General features: G+C 37.3%; 1 protein-coding gene across 6 annotated transcripts in view; it reads right to left on the bottom strand.

The window, feature by feature from the left end:
- CHD1 (chromodomain helicase DNA binding protein 1) overlaps positions 1-17,717 on the bottom strand; it is a 50,739-nt gene that overhangs the window by 11,188 nt on the left and 21,834 nt on the right. For all 6 annotated transcript variants that reach the window (XM_015849481.2, XM_015849480.2, XM_015849484.2 and 3 more), the window contains exons 12-28: positions 17,236-17,452; positions 16,682-16,771; positions 15,768-15,958; positions 14,540-14,728; positions 14,060-14,222; positions 8,502-8,654; positions 7,985-8,056; positions 6,607-6,756; positions 5,936-6,084; positions 5,580-5,676; positions 5,405-5,500; positions 4,761-4,937; positions 4,397-4,557; positions 3,104-3,145; positions 2,192-2,322; positions 1,647-1,785; positions 779-929 (exon numbers count right to left, since the gene is read on the bottom strand). In XM_015849481.2, coding sequence (XP_015704967.1) covers positions 779-929; positions 1,647-1,785; positions 2,192-2,322; positions 3,104-3,145; positions 4,397-4,557; positions 4,761-4,937; positions 5,405-5,500; positions 5,580-5,676; positions 5,936-6,084; positions 6,607-6,756; positions 7,985-8,056; positions 8,502-8,654; positions 14,060-14,222; positions 14,540-14,728; positions 15,768-15,958; positions 16,682-16,771; positions 17,236-17,452 — 2,368 coding nt within the window. The remainder of the gene's footprint in view (positions 1-778; positions 930-1,646; positions 1,786-2,191; positions 2,323-3,103; positions 3,146-4,396; positions 4,558-4,760; positions 4,938-5,404; positions 5,501-5,579; positions 5,677-5,935; positions 6,085-6,606; positions 6,757-7,984; positions 8,057-8,501; positions 8,655-14,059; positions 14,223-14,539; positions 14,729-15,767; positions 15,959-16,681; positions 16,772-17,235; positions 17,453-17,717) is intronic.

Raw genomic sequence — 17,717 nt, 5'->3', positions numbered from 1 at the left:
CAGACAATACAAAGGCCTCAGAGAGTTCAGAACAAACTCAAACTACCCTTGGATTTCTTTTTCCACTTTCATTATTTATCTAAGAAATTCTATGCTTCTCTACCACTCATTTAAAGAACTCATGTCTCTGCCTCATGCATCTTCTAAATGCAAAAACTCGTTATTACAGGATACAAAAAAGCACAGATGTGTGATTTCATAAAACAGAAAAGTAATGGAAGGCAGGAGTAGAATTCATTATTAAACAAATTTGGATGCTGCCCTGACTCCTTGAATGCCAGTTGCCACTTGTTTGCAAGACTCCATTTTTTTCCTAAATCTGTCATGCACTACTGACAAACAGCTACTGGGATAATGCAGTCTGAGAATGGCTAATTTTATGCCATGATTTAAAGAGTTTCAACTGAAGATGGGATTAAGTGGTGACAAAGAAATCAAGCAAAATCTCTAATACGAGCTCCCACCCAAAAGCTCAAGAACAAGACAAATCCAACTAAGGCATGTAAAACAGTAAAGCAAAAGAAGAAAAAGAATTAAAATGAAAAAGGCCCTAATACACAGAAATATGGAAGCATAACTGACCACAAGAAGGAATGCTTCAGTTGAATACAGAAGTCTTAAGACCTAGTACTATAGCAAACTATAGAAATGTAGAAGTAATACAGACTTGCAAAATCTTTGCAATTTCAGTTACCAAAAAATAAACACTTTTGGTAATTGTTATTGATGTTTTTCATAAACAAAAGAAGTCCTTGATGAAATGTCATAGCTGACATACCTTCTGTGTTAAACTGAGATCTGGATCCATTTTTATCATTTCCCAGCTGCCATAGCCATATTCATAGATGCCTACTAACAGATTGGAATCATCTTCTTTACCCCAATCTATATCAAAGTGAGCAGCCTTGGTGTGACATGGGATGACGTATCTATCAGTAATAAATCAGACAGACAAATAAGGGATTTTTACCACTGGCAGGTAGGAAGTGAGAGGGAAACACATTAAGAACAGAGAAAATATATCTAGTTACACCACTGAGTTACTGTTATATTCAGGAAATCACTCCATGCATCTACCATATTTCCTTTACATTTTCACAAAACATTTATTTAAATCAGCACTAAAGAACATTTTAAAACTAATCAAGATTGCAATATGAAGAACAAATACATTAGCCTGGGTTATGCTACAGAAAATGAAGAAAGGCATAAAACATCATCAAAATGGAACCGCTGACTAAATATATGGACAATCTAAGAACAGTGATGCATAAAGCACGAACAGTTCAGAGTGGTAACAACTACCATCAGTTACCATCTGCTGCAGTTTGATAGACACTACTTTCCCTCAAGCAGTGATCACATAACAACTACTCAGCAAACAAGACTTCTGTTCTGGATTACTATGAGAACTGAATACAGTACTCAGTGAATGCAGTTCATAAATGAAAGCTGTTCATAACTGGTGAAGAGAATGAAGAATAAAAGAAAAACAAATACGGAGTAGGTTGTTGCTGCTGCCAATCCCTACAGGGAACAGAGGGAGAACACCATCTCAGTGTGCTCTGAGTTACGGTTGTCTGAATAAAGCAGATAAAGTTTGAATCACTTTTTACATGACGACTTCCTTTACAAAGAGAAATTACCTTTTCCTTTCTTCTGGATCTGAAGGAATGGATTTGTGCAGTGGTGCCAGCTCTTCTTCGTGAGAGATGACTAGTTTTGCATTCACCTGCACTCCTGAAATTCGAAATGTTGGGCCTTTAACCTTTCCAAGTCTACCTCCTAAAAATAAATGACCAGAGTATTAAAATGTTAGCTGTTACATGCATTTTATGGAAAGACAAGGAAAACAAGCAAGTTTGCTGCTATAAATTCAAGAAATGATTTTTTTTAACTAAATGGTCCAATTAAGCTCCAGATGCTCAAAGTCTGTCAGAATAACAAATTAATTCTAAATCTCACAGTACTGTAAAAATGAACTTTGTACCAGGGTGACAATTCACACACAGAAAGGAAAAGAATTATTTTCTCACTGTAACCATTTTCTAAAATCACCCCTGCTAACATTTATATTTGCATTTCCCCCCAACACAGCTGTTTTTTTTTTGGCATGATCACACTGCAAGAATAATTTAGACTACTTGACGCTTCTTATTTTGCATCACATGCACATCCAAACACACTGTACCTGCTCTTTCTTGTCCAGATGAATTGTCCTTTAAAGCCTTAATGCATCCGTTATGTACAAGCTCACCTAAACGTCTCAGGTCTGTCTCAGATTTATCAACTAGTTCAGCATCTCTAGCTACAGCATCTAACCTGTAATAAAAAAAAAAAAAAAACATTTTCATAGCTCTATCACTTTAGTAATTGTAAATTACTCCTTCAGTTTTCAACACTAGAAAAATGATAATTTAAATTATCAGCCACCTGCACTTATCCACTCTTCTGCTGCACAGGGGATCAGCTTGGCATTGGCTAGGGAGTGGTAAGCAACTACTTGTCATATTTTTATACACATATATGTGTGTGTGTGTGTAATTGTAACCATTACCCTTTTCCTTTTTTCTATCTTACCAAATAGTTTCTTTAACTCAACCCACATGAGTTTTTTTTTTAATTCTCTCCTCCATCCCACCAAGAAGGGGAAGAGTGAGTAAATGTGTGGTGCCGAGATGCCAGTTAGGTTAAACCACAACAATAAGGATGGTAGTTTTTTCTCAGAACAATGGAGTACTGCAGAAAATTTAAAACTAAGCTGGAAAAGTAACTTCGACAGTCGTGCTGGATAAATCAGCAAGCTTTCAACAGGCTAGCAAACACGACAGCTGAATTCCTATAAACCAATAAGCTTAAACAAAAGTATAGGTAAAACACAAAGAATAAGAGCAAGCAGTTCTGCAAAACTGACAGGTTTCTTGTGTAGCTGTATGAACACATATCATATGTGCACAAAAGACATTAAGCCAAAGATGCATTATAGTCAAGTCAAAAGACTACGTGCATTATTTTCTCAAGTCCGAGATTTCTTAGTATACTGTTCTAATTTTCATGAAAAAAGGCTCCAAGTTGCTATAAAATTGTAATTACGTAAGTTTACCTTTCCAGAGGGCCACCAAATTTCTTGTAACTCTTGATAAATCTAGTAAAAGAAAATAATTTTTCAGTCTAAATGCATGATTAACTAAACATATTAGTTTTAAACTGTTCAAACTGACCATACAGAAATGTGCTAATTTTTTTTTTTTTTTAATTTAAAATGAGAAAGACTAGGGCAGCTCATTATATCCAGATAATCTATGCAGAGTTAGTATAGTATTTGGTTTAAGAACTGGTATGAATAAAACAACAGAAGGGACAATTTATACAATTTATCTCTAGGAATGTTTGCTACTGTATGTTCACATGACACAAAATTCAACAACTAGATATCCTTAGCCATAAAAAAGAAAAAACAACCAATGTAGAATTCTAGTAAATTGAGAATAAGAAAATACTACATGAAAGGTAAAAAAAATATTATTGCTCTTGGAAAAAATAAGTGATGGAATGAAATTGGAAATACCAGGATAAAAAGGGAATAAAATGAAAATGCAAGTTGCAACTGAAAGCACATGAATAGCTTCGAAACAGTAAACAACTAGCTGTGCTGGTAACTGAAACAACAGAGCAACAAGGATCTTCAAAGGATTACTAAGGGTTATTATTATAATATAAACGATACTGAAAAAATTAAGATATTTCAAAGAAATGTGAGTAACATAAATTTCTGAATCATTTCATGAAGACATAAAGGTAAAGTAAAACAATTCTCCTTCCTGTCAAAAAAATTTACAGCATTGTTTTGCAGGGAGAGACTGTATAATATTCATTTATCCAACAGGATTTTTTATTTTTTTAGTTTAATAATGCACCTTATTAAATTAATTCAATTACAGTATGAACAAGTATGAAAACAAAACCCACTCAAGCTTTTGTATTTCTCATCAAAAAGGCATGCACACCCCTTCTACAGCTTTCAAATAAAACAATGTATTTTGCACATGTTAAAAGATCACCTGTAGCAGGGACCATTTTCTGAAGTTGCTGCACTCATAAGATGCAGGAATTAAGAGTAACTCATGATAATCACATGTAAAGCAGCTCAGTGACATCTTCCCAGCTAATTTTCTTCTCACAAAATTCATTTTTACATAATAGTTCACTATGTCAGCACCACGAAGAACAAAAGATACAAAGTGTAGAAATGTACAAAAGAATCTAGGAAGCAAATTTTCTGCAAGTTTAGGAAAATTGGCTGCCTTCTGTATTTTTGAACTCTAGAATAATTAAAACTAACAAACAAACACCTGCCTTATCCTTTTATAAACACACACATCACCCCATATCTTACCTCCTGATCTCTGCATCGCTAAATCCTTTAATATTTTCTCGAGGAATAGTTCGAGGTCTCCCACGCTTTTTTGGCCGTTTTCTTTCTGTGATGGAGTCACTATCAGATCCGGAATATCTTCTGCTCCTACTACGTCTTCCTTCACTTCCATTAAAGCTGATCTGGAATTTCAGAATAAGAATTCAAAACTACATGATTTACTCACACACAGTAAAGTCTTATCTAGCCTGACAAAAATATGAATTCAGAGAAGGAGAAAAAAAACAAAAAACAAACAAAAAACAAAACAAAACAAAACACGAAGGCAAAAACCAAAATCAAAATATCAAAATAAAAACACAATACAGTCAAAACCCAGAGGTACCTGTTTTGCACAGTTTCTCATCCTTGGGAGCATGTATATTTCTTCAAGTTCTTTTTGTCTTTCCTCTTCCTCTATCCTTCTTCTCTGGGACTCCGGGATGATTTCTTCCCAGTTTCTTGAATTTCTTTCTGGTTCCAACTCAATATCATCTTCATCCATATTGGAAAAGTTCGCCACCTTATTTATCAGAACATATTTAGTAAATACGTGGGTTTATTTAAATAAGGCTTAGCAGCTAACATTTTAGGGAAACTAAGTTCTGTATTGTTGTGATTTTGTGATTTCAGTTGTCATTATTCCACATCAGAACATCATGCAGAACAGCGGCAGTTAAAGAGTTAATGTTCTGGTTCCAGGTTACCACCTTTTTGGGCATTTTGGGTTCCCACTGGGGAGGGCAGCATCCCCAGAGGACTTGGTGTGAAGTGGAAGGCAGTGTAAGACCGTGAACCGGACCCCAGCTGCTCTCTAATTAGTAGTCATTAACACATTCACAAATACTACTTACATTAGTAACATATCACATATTTTTAAATACTTGCACTGACAGTATAGATGACAATACATTTTATTAGAAAGAGATTCGGAGCATCATGTAGTTTTTATAGTTAAAAGTAATGAGGAGGAAAAGGACAGAGTTATACCTTGAACTGTGAAAGCAACTCATCCCCTACAGTCAATGGACCTGGCTCATTTTCCCGTGTTTCAGCTCTCTTCAAGATTTCATCTATATCCATTTCCTAAAAAAGATGCGAATTTGCTTTAAAGCTAAATAATTCATACATATTTTTGGGTGTTTTGTCTATAAAATCTACCTACCTGGGGCTCCTGTTCTTCTCCTTCAGGTTCTTTAAAAAGTTCCTCTGCACCAAATTTCAAAATTGCTGATAACTCTTCCTTATTAAAAGGTGTAGAGCTGAAATACAGAATGTTTCAGTAAAACCATTTTATTTTAGAACAGTTAAAAATATCACTTAAAATCATGAACCAGTGAAGCATTCTTTTTGCTGTTAAATAAAACTTAGTACAGAAACAAAAATATACAAATACACTTTGCAGTTTTTATTTATCTAGCCTTGTTTTGCTTTTTATTAATCAGAGAAATTACTGACATTTTTACTTATCTGTCAAACATAATTAAATGTAAATTTATGTTTAAGATAACACAAATGTACCTTGATGGAGTAGAACCTGTATGCAGAACAGTTTTTCCTGTTGTGTCCATTCTCTGAATTACTAAATGGTCTAGCACCATCTTTTTCTTGGCTCTTTCAAGAATATCTTCTTCTACTGATCCTTTCGTGACTAGCCGATAAATATTAACCTGTATATTTCAAAACATGAAGCAACAACAAAGAGAAGTGTAAATCTCATCCACTTATCTTTTTAGTTTTATTGATTGGTTTCACACACGGTATACTTATTCAAAAACGTTGCCATGTCTTCGCATGAGCAGTTTAAAAAACAGAGAAACAAACTCTTAAGACTTGACTTTCTTTAACTTCAGTAATTAGCCACAATTTTTGCTATACACAACATTATTGTATTTCTGATTATATTGGCATGTCTTCTCCAAGAAAGAAACTTGAAGAGAACTATGAAATGTGCTTGATGATGCCAATGAAGGTTAGACATGCAAGCCCAGAACTTTTTTCCCCTCCCCATCCATACATCATTACTACCATACTTCAAAGACTGACTAAAAATTGAGCATTTATTAACATTTTTGAACACACCCATTTAACTGTTAATTACTCTCAAAGCACACAAATACTGCAATGGTCCACACAGACAGCTACTGTACAGAATCATCCTTCAAATTTGGAGCTTCAAGTGGAACGTGTACCTGTTTCTTCTGTCCAATTCTATGAGCTCTCGCCTGTGCCTGCAGATCGTTCTGTGGATTCCAGTCAGAGTCAAATATAACTACAGTGTCAGCAGATGCCAAGTTAATACCTAATCCTCCAGCTCTGGTAGACAGTAAAAAACAGAAATCCTGTAATCATAAAACAAAAAATAGTTTTATATATCATAGTTTTAATATTTTTGAAAGAAACACAATGACACTTGTTTATACATTCTGTGGCATAGACTACAGACTCACACACTATCAATTCCGTAAGTGTTCTGAAAAGGAAGATTTGATAAGCAAAAAGCCAACCTTGACAGCTATTTATAATAGATATCAATATTCGCTCCTCTGTGGTTTAAAAGCAGCAGCATCCTAAAAGATAAATGCCAACTACAAAAACCCAAACAAATGCAAGGACAAAACTCCCTGCTTTTGAAGCCTTGTATGCAAGAAAGTTACAATGTTCCACCTCTCTTAAGAAAACTAAGCAGCCATGGCCCAGTAGGAAATAAATCTGAGCCTAAACCTAATTGGCTATGTCAAGAGGTATGTGCAATTTAAAAAACCTATGTTCTTCATGGGTCACTGCTGTTCAACATATTTATGAGCAACATGAAAGAGTAATGAGATGACAAAGCTTGTAGATGCCACAGATTTAGAGATAACTATGGAGACTACAAAAGGAATTTGAGATGTGCAATAAATAAAGTAGGATATAAAATTCAAGAGAAGGTAAAATAGGAAAAAAAATCTCAGTTTAAGTAAAGTAACAATCAGCAGCAAACTACAACTAAGGAACAAGTCCTAGAAACTATGCTACACATTTCCATGAAGACCACTGCTCATTAATGGCCAAAAATACAGAGTTTCATTAATTTTTTAGGAAAGAAATTGATAATAAAACAGAAAACAATTTTGCTGCTATGTAAGTGTACAATTTGCCTCCTGTCCTGAATACTGTGTGATATTTAGGTGGTTCTTCACCTCAAAAACTGTACAGTACAACTGCACAGATTTCAGAGAGGTAATGTCTGTGCTAAAAATTTAAAAATTAATCCACATTTAGGCAAATTTGGATTTTACACATGTCTGAAGTTCACACCACAGAGTTAAGTCCTTCCTTCTCAATCACAGCAGAAACAGAAGCTCGTCAGCAACTGAGAAATGCAATCCTATTACCAAGAAAAAAAACATTCCCCATCGCAAAAAAGAAAGAAAAAAAAAAAGAAAAAAAAAGAAAAAAAAAAGGAAGAAACCTGATCTGAATGGCTCAGATTTTAGGACTCTTAAATGAACTAGGTATCCCCCAACTTGTTTAAATAAATAAATGAATAAACAAATAAAGGAAATTAAGAAAAAATTAGTACCATACCTCTGATCCTTCTGCATTGAAATGATCCAGTGCTTGTTTCCTCAGTTCCCCTTTTATTGATCCATCAAGTCTCTAAAGAGATTGAAGGCAACAGTCTATAAGTAATTCTTTAGCTATACTCCCATCCCATTAACCTGGAACCAGTTTAACTTAATTCATACTTTCATAATTTTCAACTGATAATACAGTATTGTGAAGGGACAAAAAGAAGGAATGTTAACATATTCCTTCACGAATTTAAGTTTGCTTTCTTTTCTTAAGCAAAATAATAGAGACAGATAATCACAGATGGATGAAATATTGGCAAGGAGCTCTAGAGGTCATCTTGTTTGTGCTCAAGCAAGGTCTGCTACAACAGGTTGTCCAGGACCATGCCCATTTGGCTTTTAAGTATCACGGAGAATGGCGATTTCACAACATCTAAAGAACTCACTGCACTACTCTGTCACCCTCAGAGTTAAAACATGATTGTTCTTAAGTTCAGGATAAAGACCTCTTTGTTACCCGAGATTGTTACCTGGAAGGGAAACTGGCGATACTTTAGATATTCTGCTAGGATGTCCAGCATCCTCACCATCTGAGAGAAAATCAGAACTCTGTTGCCACGTTCTCGCAGACGAATCAGTAACTTGTCAAGAAGGATCAGTTTCCCGCTGCTACGTATCAAATGCTATTAAAGAAATAAGTATTAACAAATCAGTTCATCTAATCACTAACACACTTTGCAGGTTTTTAGCCATTCATTCGTTTTCTTGTCTACTGATGCGGGAAGAAAGAAAAGATACATTCTGATAACCAATATAACACATAACACACACAGTTTAATATGTGCCCAAGAACTAAAAACCATCTTCAGGTAGCAATAAGAGTACACAGCTAGATTTACTGTCATGCAGTATTAACTGAACATTAAAGTTTCTCTGATTTTAGTTTAGTTGACTAACTGCAAAGGAACACTACCCCAGTAAAAGGAAGATGAAACAAGATAGAAAAAAGAGAAATGCACTTCCCAGCTTCTGCTCTTAAGTGGCATCTTAATGTCTTATCAAAATACTAAAAGAAATAATCTGGCCTCAAAATTTAAGCAGCTAGCATGCAGGCACAAATTCTTTCCTGCCAATTAAAAAATAACATTTGATAACAAAAATAACAACCATATTAAGAAACACCATACTGAAGACTAACTTTTTCTTTTCTTCCCATCTTTTAAAAAGAAACGGGCACTGCTGCCTAAACCTCCAAGTACCTTTGAACAAAGCCTATCAATTATGTTTCTCAGGCAAGGCAGTGAGAAGACTGTTGTTTGTGGAGCTTAACATACTTTATGTGTGTTACAGTCCTGAGCTTTCTCAATTGTCACGGAGTTTTCTCTAGAGCTCACTCCGGGACAGTGGGCACAAACCTGGGGCAGCAGGAACAAAAGCCCCCCCCCCTTTTTCTCTAGCGGCAGTGCACGCGGGGCCCGGCCCGGGCCCGCCACATCGCGTTTAGGGAGACGGGGAAGGGAAGGGAGATTGCGATTAGGTCTAAACAAAAATAGGAGAGAAGAAAAAGGTGATCTGAGAACGAAATGCAGTTTAATAACCTAATAACACTAAACAACACACAAGAGAGTTTCAACAAAGAGAATACAAGTCCCCAATCTGCACCGATGGAGCTGTGGAAGGCCAGGAAGCTCTGACCACGTTGTCTCCTCGCAGGGAGCTGGGCCAGCAACCCCGTCCCCTTCCTCACTTCCCTTCCGTGCCCACCCACATGAACATTAAGGCAGCCCACAGAAAAAAAAACTTGTCCCCTTTTACCCCATTATTAGGCATTGGTGTTCTGATGTGGAATACCAACACCAACCAAATTGCAAAACCATAACATTCCACCCCTTATTACACATCATCACATCATGCCTAACCTTTTATCAACATATAAACAGAACAATAGTTAACAGCATTACATATGTACATACAGATATATATATATATATATATACACACATGGAATCACAGGCTGCACTCCCCAGCATCAAATTTCCCTGTGGCACACCACTGAACATCCCCATCCTTCTGCATCACCCACCAGGTGCACCCAGGTCCCTGTGTGCAAAGACAGTTCCGCGGAGGGGCCTCCCCTTTCCAGAGGCTGGGAGGGACCCAAAACCGCTTTTCCCAGCATATTCTTTACATGCACCACGGGAACCTTGTCTCCCTCCACAGTACGCAGGGAGTTGGACTGTGTAGGGCCATCTCGGTTGGCTGATCCTCGGGTGTTTACCAGCCAGGTGGCTTCTGCTAGATGTTCTCCCAGTTCTTAAATGTTCACCACCCATCGCTTTCAGCGTGGTTTTCAGCAAACCGTTGTGGCGCTCGATCTTACCAGCGGCTGGTGTGTGATAGGGGATGTGGTAGATCCACTCGATGCCATGTTCTTTGGCCCAAGTGCTCACCAGTGAATTTTTGAAATGAGTCCCATTGTCTGATTCGATCCTCTCTGGGGTGCCATGTCGCCACAGGATTTGTGTCTCTAGGTCTAATATGGTGTTTCTGGCAGTGGCATGGGGTACCGCATATGTCTCAAGCCACCCGGTGGTTACCTCCACCATGGTGAGTACATAATGCTTACCATTACGAGTCTTTGGCAGGGTGATATAATCAATCTGCCATGCCTCCCCATATTTATACTTTTCCCATCGCCCTCCCCCCAGAGAGGTCTCATCCTTCTTGGCCTGTTTGATCATTGCACATGGTGTCACAATCATGGATGATCTGCGCAATAGCGTCCATAGTTATGTCCATCCCTCGGTCTCTAGCCCACTTATGTGTTCCATCTCTGCCTTGATGGCCTGAGGTCTCGTGGGCCCACCAAGCTAGGAATAACTCTCCCTTATTCTGCCAATCCAGGTCTATCTCAGCCACCTCATTCTGGCAGCTCGATCTAACCTGGTGGTTATTTTGTTGCTCCTCTGTTGCTCGACTCTTGGGCACGTGGGCATCTACGTGACGCACCTTTAGGACCATATTCTTTATTCGAGCAGCAATGTTCTTCCATAGTTCAGCGGCCCAAATAGGTTTACCTTTCCGCTGCCAGTTGTTTTGCTCCCATTGCTGCAACCACCCCCACAAGGCATTGGTCACCATCCATGAGTCAGTTATAGAGGTAAAGCACTGGCCATTTTCTCCCGCTCAGCAATGTCTAGGGCCAGCTGGACAGCCTTTACCTCTGCAAATTGACTCGATTCTCCTCTTCCTTCCGTGGCCTCTGCAACTTGTCGTGTGGGGCTCCACACTGCAGCCTTCCATCTGCGATGTTTCCCAACAATGCGGCACGATCCATCAGTGAACAGGGCAAACTTCTTTTCGTTGTCCGGAAGTTCATTGTATGGGGGAGCCTCTTTGGCGCGTGACACCTCTTCTGCTGGTGGTGCTTCAAACTTTTTACCTCGGGCCAGTCCATCCTTCTCGGTCCCTGGACGGCTGAGGTTCCCCATCCAGGCCTGCTGTGTGATTAGTGCAACCCACTTATCCATGTGGCATCTTGGCATGGTGAGTGGAGGGAACCTGCCCTTTAAACATCCAATTCAGCACTGGAAGTCGAGGTGCCAAGAGAAGCTGTGTTTCGGTGCCAATTACCTCAGAGGCAGCCCGGACCCCTTCATATGCGGCTAGGATCTCCTTCTCAGTTGGAGTGTAGCCCTCTTCCGACCCCCTGTATGCTCTACTCCAGAATCCTAGAGGTTGGCCTCGGGTCTCATCTGAGGTTCTCTGCCACAAGCTCCAAGTGGGACCTTTCTCCCCAGCAGCCGTGTAAAGGATGTTCTTCACATCCTGTCTCATCCGTACTGGCCCCAGGGCCACAGCACGGGCTATCTTCTTGCTTGATTTGCTCAAAGGCCTTGCTGCTGTTCAGGGCCCCACGCCGAAGCTATTCTTCTTTCGGGTCACCTGATAGAGGGGGCTCACAATGAGGCTATAATTTGGGATGTGCATCCTCCAGAAGCCTACCACACCCAGGAAGGACTGTGTCTCTTTTTTGTCAGTGGGCGCAGACATTGCAGTAATTTTGTTGATCACATCAGTTGGGATGTGGCGACGCCCATCTTGCCATTTCACCCCAAGAAACTGGATTTCTTGGGCAGGGCCCTTCACTTTGTCTCGCTTAATAGCGAAACCAGCAGACAGGAGGATTTGGATTATCCTGTCTCCTTTTTTAAAAACCTCCATCACTGTATCACCCCACACGACGATATCATCTATATACTGCAGGTGCTCTGGAGCACCGCCCTGTTCCAACGTGGCTTGGATCAGCCCATGGCAGATGGTCGGGCTGTGTTTCCACCCCTGGGGCAAACGATTCCAAGTGTACTGAACACCCCTCCAAGTAAAGGCAAACTGTGGGACAGAGAAGAATGCATTGCGCATTGATCCTTCGATGTCGGCTCTTCCTATCATTGTGAAGCAGAATTCACCAAGCGTTGGATTGTTCACCCACTAATAGGGAACGTGAGCTGGGATTAGACTGTCGTGAGACAGGTTAGTTTTACCCTACTGATGATGTGTCGTTGCACTAGTAATCCTGCTACGGGAGGGAGAAAAAAGGTGATCTGAGAACGAATGGCAGTTTAATAACCTAATAACACTAAACAACAACAAGAGAGTTTCAAAGAGAATACCAAGTCCCCAATCTCACCAATGGAGCTGTGGAAGGCAGGAAGCTCTGACCACGTTGTCTCCTCGCAGGGAGCTGGGCCAGCAACCCCGTCCCCTTCCTCACTTCCCTTCCGGTGCCCCAACCCACATGAACATTAAGGCAGCCCACAGAAAAAAAAACTTGTCCCCTTTACTCCCATTATTAGGCATGGTGTTCTGATGTGGAATACCAACACTAACCAAATTGCAAAACCATAACATCAATTCCTTTGGGAATATTGGGAGTGGAAGGTAAACATGGAATTTAATGTTTCTGATTTAATGTCTTTTTAGGTTGGGACATAATTCTGGAGAAGGCAAAATTCAGGGTGAGTTACTTTCATTACTTAGTTGAGAAAAGAGGAGGATACGTCCTTCATAATTAAGAGCTGATGAAATTCAGTAAGGTGTACCAAAAAAGTAACTGTCTAAAGTCTGCAATTAACAGAAATAATCTTTGAGCAGTTCTAAGGGGTATTATGATAAGCCAGCAGTATAGTGTGCCACTTGAAAACAAAACAACTTATGCCTTGAAGAAATACTTCATAATATAAAAGAGCTTGTAACCATAAGTTGTCACTGTATAAGCTAGTATTTTGGGGAAAAATATTTAAATTACTAATTTCAAAGCTTACAGGAAGAAAAAGGTATTTAGAAAAAAAGTATATTGATATAAATTACACTGATTACAACAATCCTTTACCTACTGCTCTGCACTTTCCATCAGTTTTGGTGCCAGTTCTAGTTAACTTTTACTTTTAAAAAAAAAAAAAAAAATCACAGTCCACAATCTTTGGTAGTGTTAATAGCTTTCAATGGTAACACTAACAAAAAAACCCAATCAGATAGATTTTTATATTCCTTACTTTTGTTTCCTCTCACTTTACTCATTTGCAAACATATAAAAGAACAACATCAGATTACAAGAAAGCTTAAAAACATTCTGCTAACTTTATGCTGTGACATAGATTGCAGGTGTACCAATGAGAGTTAAATGCATTTCCATTCGTATTGCTCCCACTATTTCAGTGGCATTATTTCACTTGGGTTTGAAAAGGTCAGCCTGTTTGAAAATACACTGCCTGAATCAAACTATTTCTTTATCACTTTTACTGTAATTAAAGATCTAATTTTTAATCTTAAAAAATTAACTAAAATTTAAAATAAATTTTATTTAATATTTGTCTATTATTTTGTCTAGTAGATTGTTGTAACAGAGAAATAAAAATCATTTCACTTAACTTGTAAAAAAAATCCAGGATGCACATTATGGAGATCTTGTTCTTTCCCATCTTACTTTAATAAAAGTAACAAACTGCCAAACAAGCTGTAAAATTACTGCGTGCACATTACAGATCTAAAATGTTTTTCACAGAAATTGAAAATGAAGTAACTTTACCTGTAAGGCCTCCTGTTTATTATAGAATTCATTATCATCTGGTGGTTTAATGAGGTAGCAATGGTTACAACACTTCTTAAGTTCCATCATAATGTTCAGAAAGCCTGAGGTACTGCCTTTTGAACCTTTACTGAGGGCTTTATAATTTCTTGTTAAAATCCACCTATAATTTAAGAAATACAGTGTAAGTAACTACATGTGGAACCATGAGGGCAAGATAAGCCCTCAAAATATAAACAAATTAATAAAAACGCTCCTAATAAAAATGAACAAATATGAAATAAATAAATAACAGAAGCCAAATGGACTGCGATTACACCAAAGATTTTGCTTCACAGAATTTCACATTTCTGAAATCTTAAAAAGGCACTTTTTATTTTTTTTGCCTCTAGCTCAAACTGCTTTATGAAAATGATTAGAGTTCAGTAATTTGCATACAGTCATCTCATTTAAACAGTAAATTTTAAAATGTGGTATTACTTGTAATATTGCTTCTGCAATGCACTCATTTCCATCCTCAGAATTTGCTCAACCTTAGCAGGTAAAGACTTTTCTACATCTTTTTTAACTCTTCTTAGTAAAAATGGTTCAAGCTCTTTGTGAAGACTTGCATAACCATACTCTCTTCCTTTGCCATGCTCCTCTTCAAAATCTTCCCAGGAGGAAAATCTTAAATATAAAAGAAAATAAGTGTAACACAGTGACATACTGTGAATTGTAAAATTAACATGAAAAGTGTAAATATACCCAAAGTGCACATATACACAGACTTCTTCCTCACTTCTCTTTTTAATTTAAAGATGTTTAAAAAAAAAAAATCTGAACTTTGACCTCATAGGAAATTCCAAACAATTTGTATGTAAATAGAAGAATGGAATGTTGCAAACACATTTATTTAAAATAAAATTTACGATTAAATTACTAACTTATAATTGCTCCAGCTGGACAGTCGCAGAAATTCCATTACTACATTTATTAAGAAGAACATGAAAAAAATAGCTGGCATGCAATAGAATAATAGAATAAGACAACTTTTTTTTTTTTTAAATCACTTGAATAGACAAGCAAAGCATAATTATCCTGTGCTTAACAGACTGGGAGAACTAACTTCAGATTGATTAAAAATGAGCACTAGATCACTAAGACTTTGAAGAAGTCAATGCAATCTATAGGTCAAGAAAATGAAATGCTGCTTGGTATGTATAAGATGTCTGTAGGAATGTGAGCTTTAACATGAGATCTCATTTATTCTATGTACAAACAGAGATCAATCAAGCATAAAGTCAATACAGTAAGCCCACTGTATTTTAAGTAGAAAAGGAAAATGAACTACCTGACTCAAACTGAGGATATCAGGCATCGTGGTAGAAACTTGCTATTATTGGTAGCATTATCACAGAAAACAAGATAACCTCAGTCTTACTCTATTTCCCCACTGGAAAACTACAAGTTTTAATAGTAAGGCATTCTTCTTGGATCTGACCAATATACATTAATCTGTCATTCTTATAAATTACTATAATGGCAAAAAGCAACAATTACATCAGGAGACAGTTAGCAAAAGGACCATAAAAATAAATGCATCCACCTTACACTGAATAGTTAAACTCTCCAACAATATTTTACTTCTCAAATCACTATACCACTACATAAGACAAAACTTCGCAAAAGAGAGAATACATGCAAATTGTATGGAAATCTTCCTTACTTTTCTGGCATGATGAAATGCAACAAAGACCACAGCTCTTTGAGGGAGTTTTGCAAAGGGGTTCCAGTAATAAGAAGTCGATGGTTGGACTTAAAGTCTATTAAAGTCTTGTACAGAAGAGAGTCGTCATTTTTTAAACGATGAGCTTCATCAACTCCTATGAATGCCCAATTGAGACCACCAAGGAATGACTGAAAGAAGAGGAAGACTTAATTAACATTTATACAGCTAGGCATATTATATAATTTCTCACATTTCATAACCAAGATAAACATATCACAACTTTCTCCTTGTATTAATAAAAACAGCTATATGCTTTTAGTATTACTTATGCACATTACTATGTTTACCACTCTCAGAAAGGCTGTGCAAATATCCCAAGGAAGGAGAAAATAAGTTGAAAGGGGGAAGAAAGAAAAAAATGATTGAAATTTGATCCACATTAATTTTCATGACAGGAACAAAACAGTCTCTGTTGACCTGCTCTTTCCAGCTCATGCAAACAAATGAAGCCAAAATGTTCTTTATATTGACTATTCCCCTCAAATTTCTGTATACTTTTAGAAAGACTACTGATAACCGTGTATTTCCATCATGGAGACAGTGCACACAAATGAAGTAAAATTATACAGGATTTCAGAGTACTGTATTGCAGATGTTTGGGACTAGGGGCAAATCATAATAACGAAGAGAAGGTAAAGTAAACTGGAACTGGTATCCACTTGATGAAATGGAAAAAGGCAGAAAACCTCAACAAGCTTACAGAAAGGGTACACTGTTGCATTTCAAAACTGTAAAATCCATCATGCCTGACTTCCATTTAATGACTAAGAACCCAAATGTATGCAAGTCTAGCAGAAGTTCTCCACCAACAAACAAAGCACCCACCTCCCCAAAGAAGTACATTTGATTACCTTATCCTTCAGTAAAATTTCATATGTTGTCAGAAGTATGTTAAACTTCAATCGTTTAGTCTGTGGATGCATCCATTCATGAGTCCTTATCTACAAGAACAAAGTGAACAGTGAGCTATAAGAAAAAGGTCTGTCTGACTGAAATGAATTCAAGCACTACAGCAATATAAATTTATAGAATTTCATGACAAAATGGAAGCACAACACAAAAACATACACAAGACTGAGCTTCCAAGCTAAGCCCTTTAAAATACTGTTAACCTCTTGAATAAACAGAAACAAATTTCTACAAAACACTTTTTCCTTTAATAAATAAGATAATTAATATTCAGAAGAAAGATTATGAAAACAAACAAAAAACATCATGGCTGGCCTACAAAAACATTTATTTTATCCATCAAAATAATCATATGGCAGAAGACAATTTGTTTTCAAATATAAGGCTGTATTTGCTCACTCTTAAGCAAAATACTGGAAATCAGCAGAGCACAGGAATATAAAAATGAATCAGATTTACCAGTTAAACTCTCTAACGATGAAGGGGGGATACTCACCATATTTCTACTAGTTATATCCCCTAAGTAAACTACAGCATTCATCTGAGGAGCCCAAGTTTGAATCTCTCTTTGCCAAGATGTCAAGGTAGAAAGTGGCACGACCAGCAGAAAAGGCCCATACAATTGATGTTCATGAAACAGGTAGTTCAGAAAAGAAATTGTTTGTATTGTTTTACCCAGACCCATTTCATCTGCAAGAATACAACTATTCCCTCTGAAAAACAAACAAAACAACAACAAACAATAAAAAAACAGGGGAAGGTGAAGAGGGAAGGAGAAAGGGGAATAAACATAAGGAAATAAATTATTATCTTTTGAGTACCATTATTCAAACAAGATTTTACAATTCTACATCCTAAAATAGTTTACTTATACACTGTTTCCTTAAACCAAGTTACCAACATTAACAAAGCTTCCAAGTATTCCTAAGAAGTCAGTTTTAGAAGTAAGGTGATAATTTTATAGTTTCTGAAGATTTT

The sequence above is a fragment of the Coturnix japonica genome, chromosome Z (assembly GCF_001577835.2).
Source record: "Coturnix japonica isolate 7356 chromosome Z, Coturnix japonica 2.1, whole genome shotgun sequence".
In the NCBI taxonomy this organism is placed as follows: Eukaryota; Metazoa; Chordata; class Aves; order Galliformes; family Phasianidae; genus Coturnix; species Coturnix japonica.
This window is presented reverse-complemented; position numbering and strand designations above follow the sequence as displayed.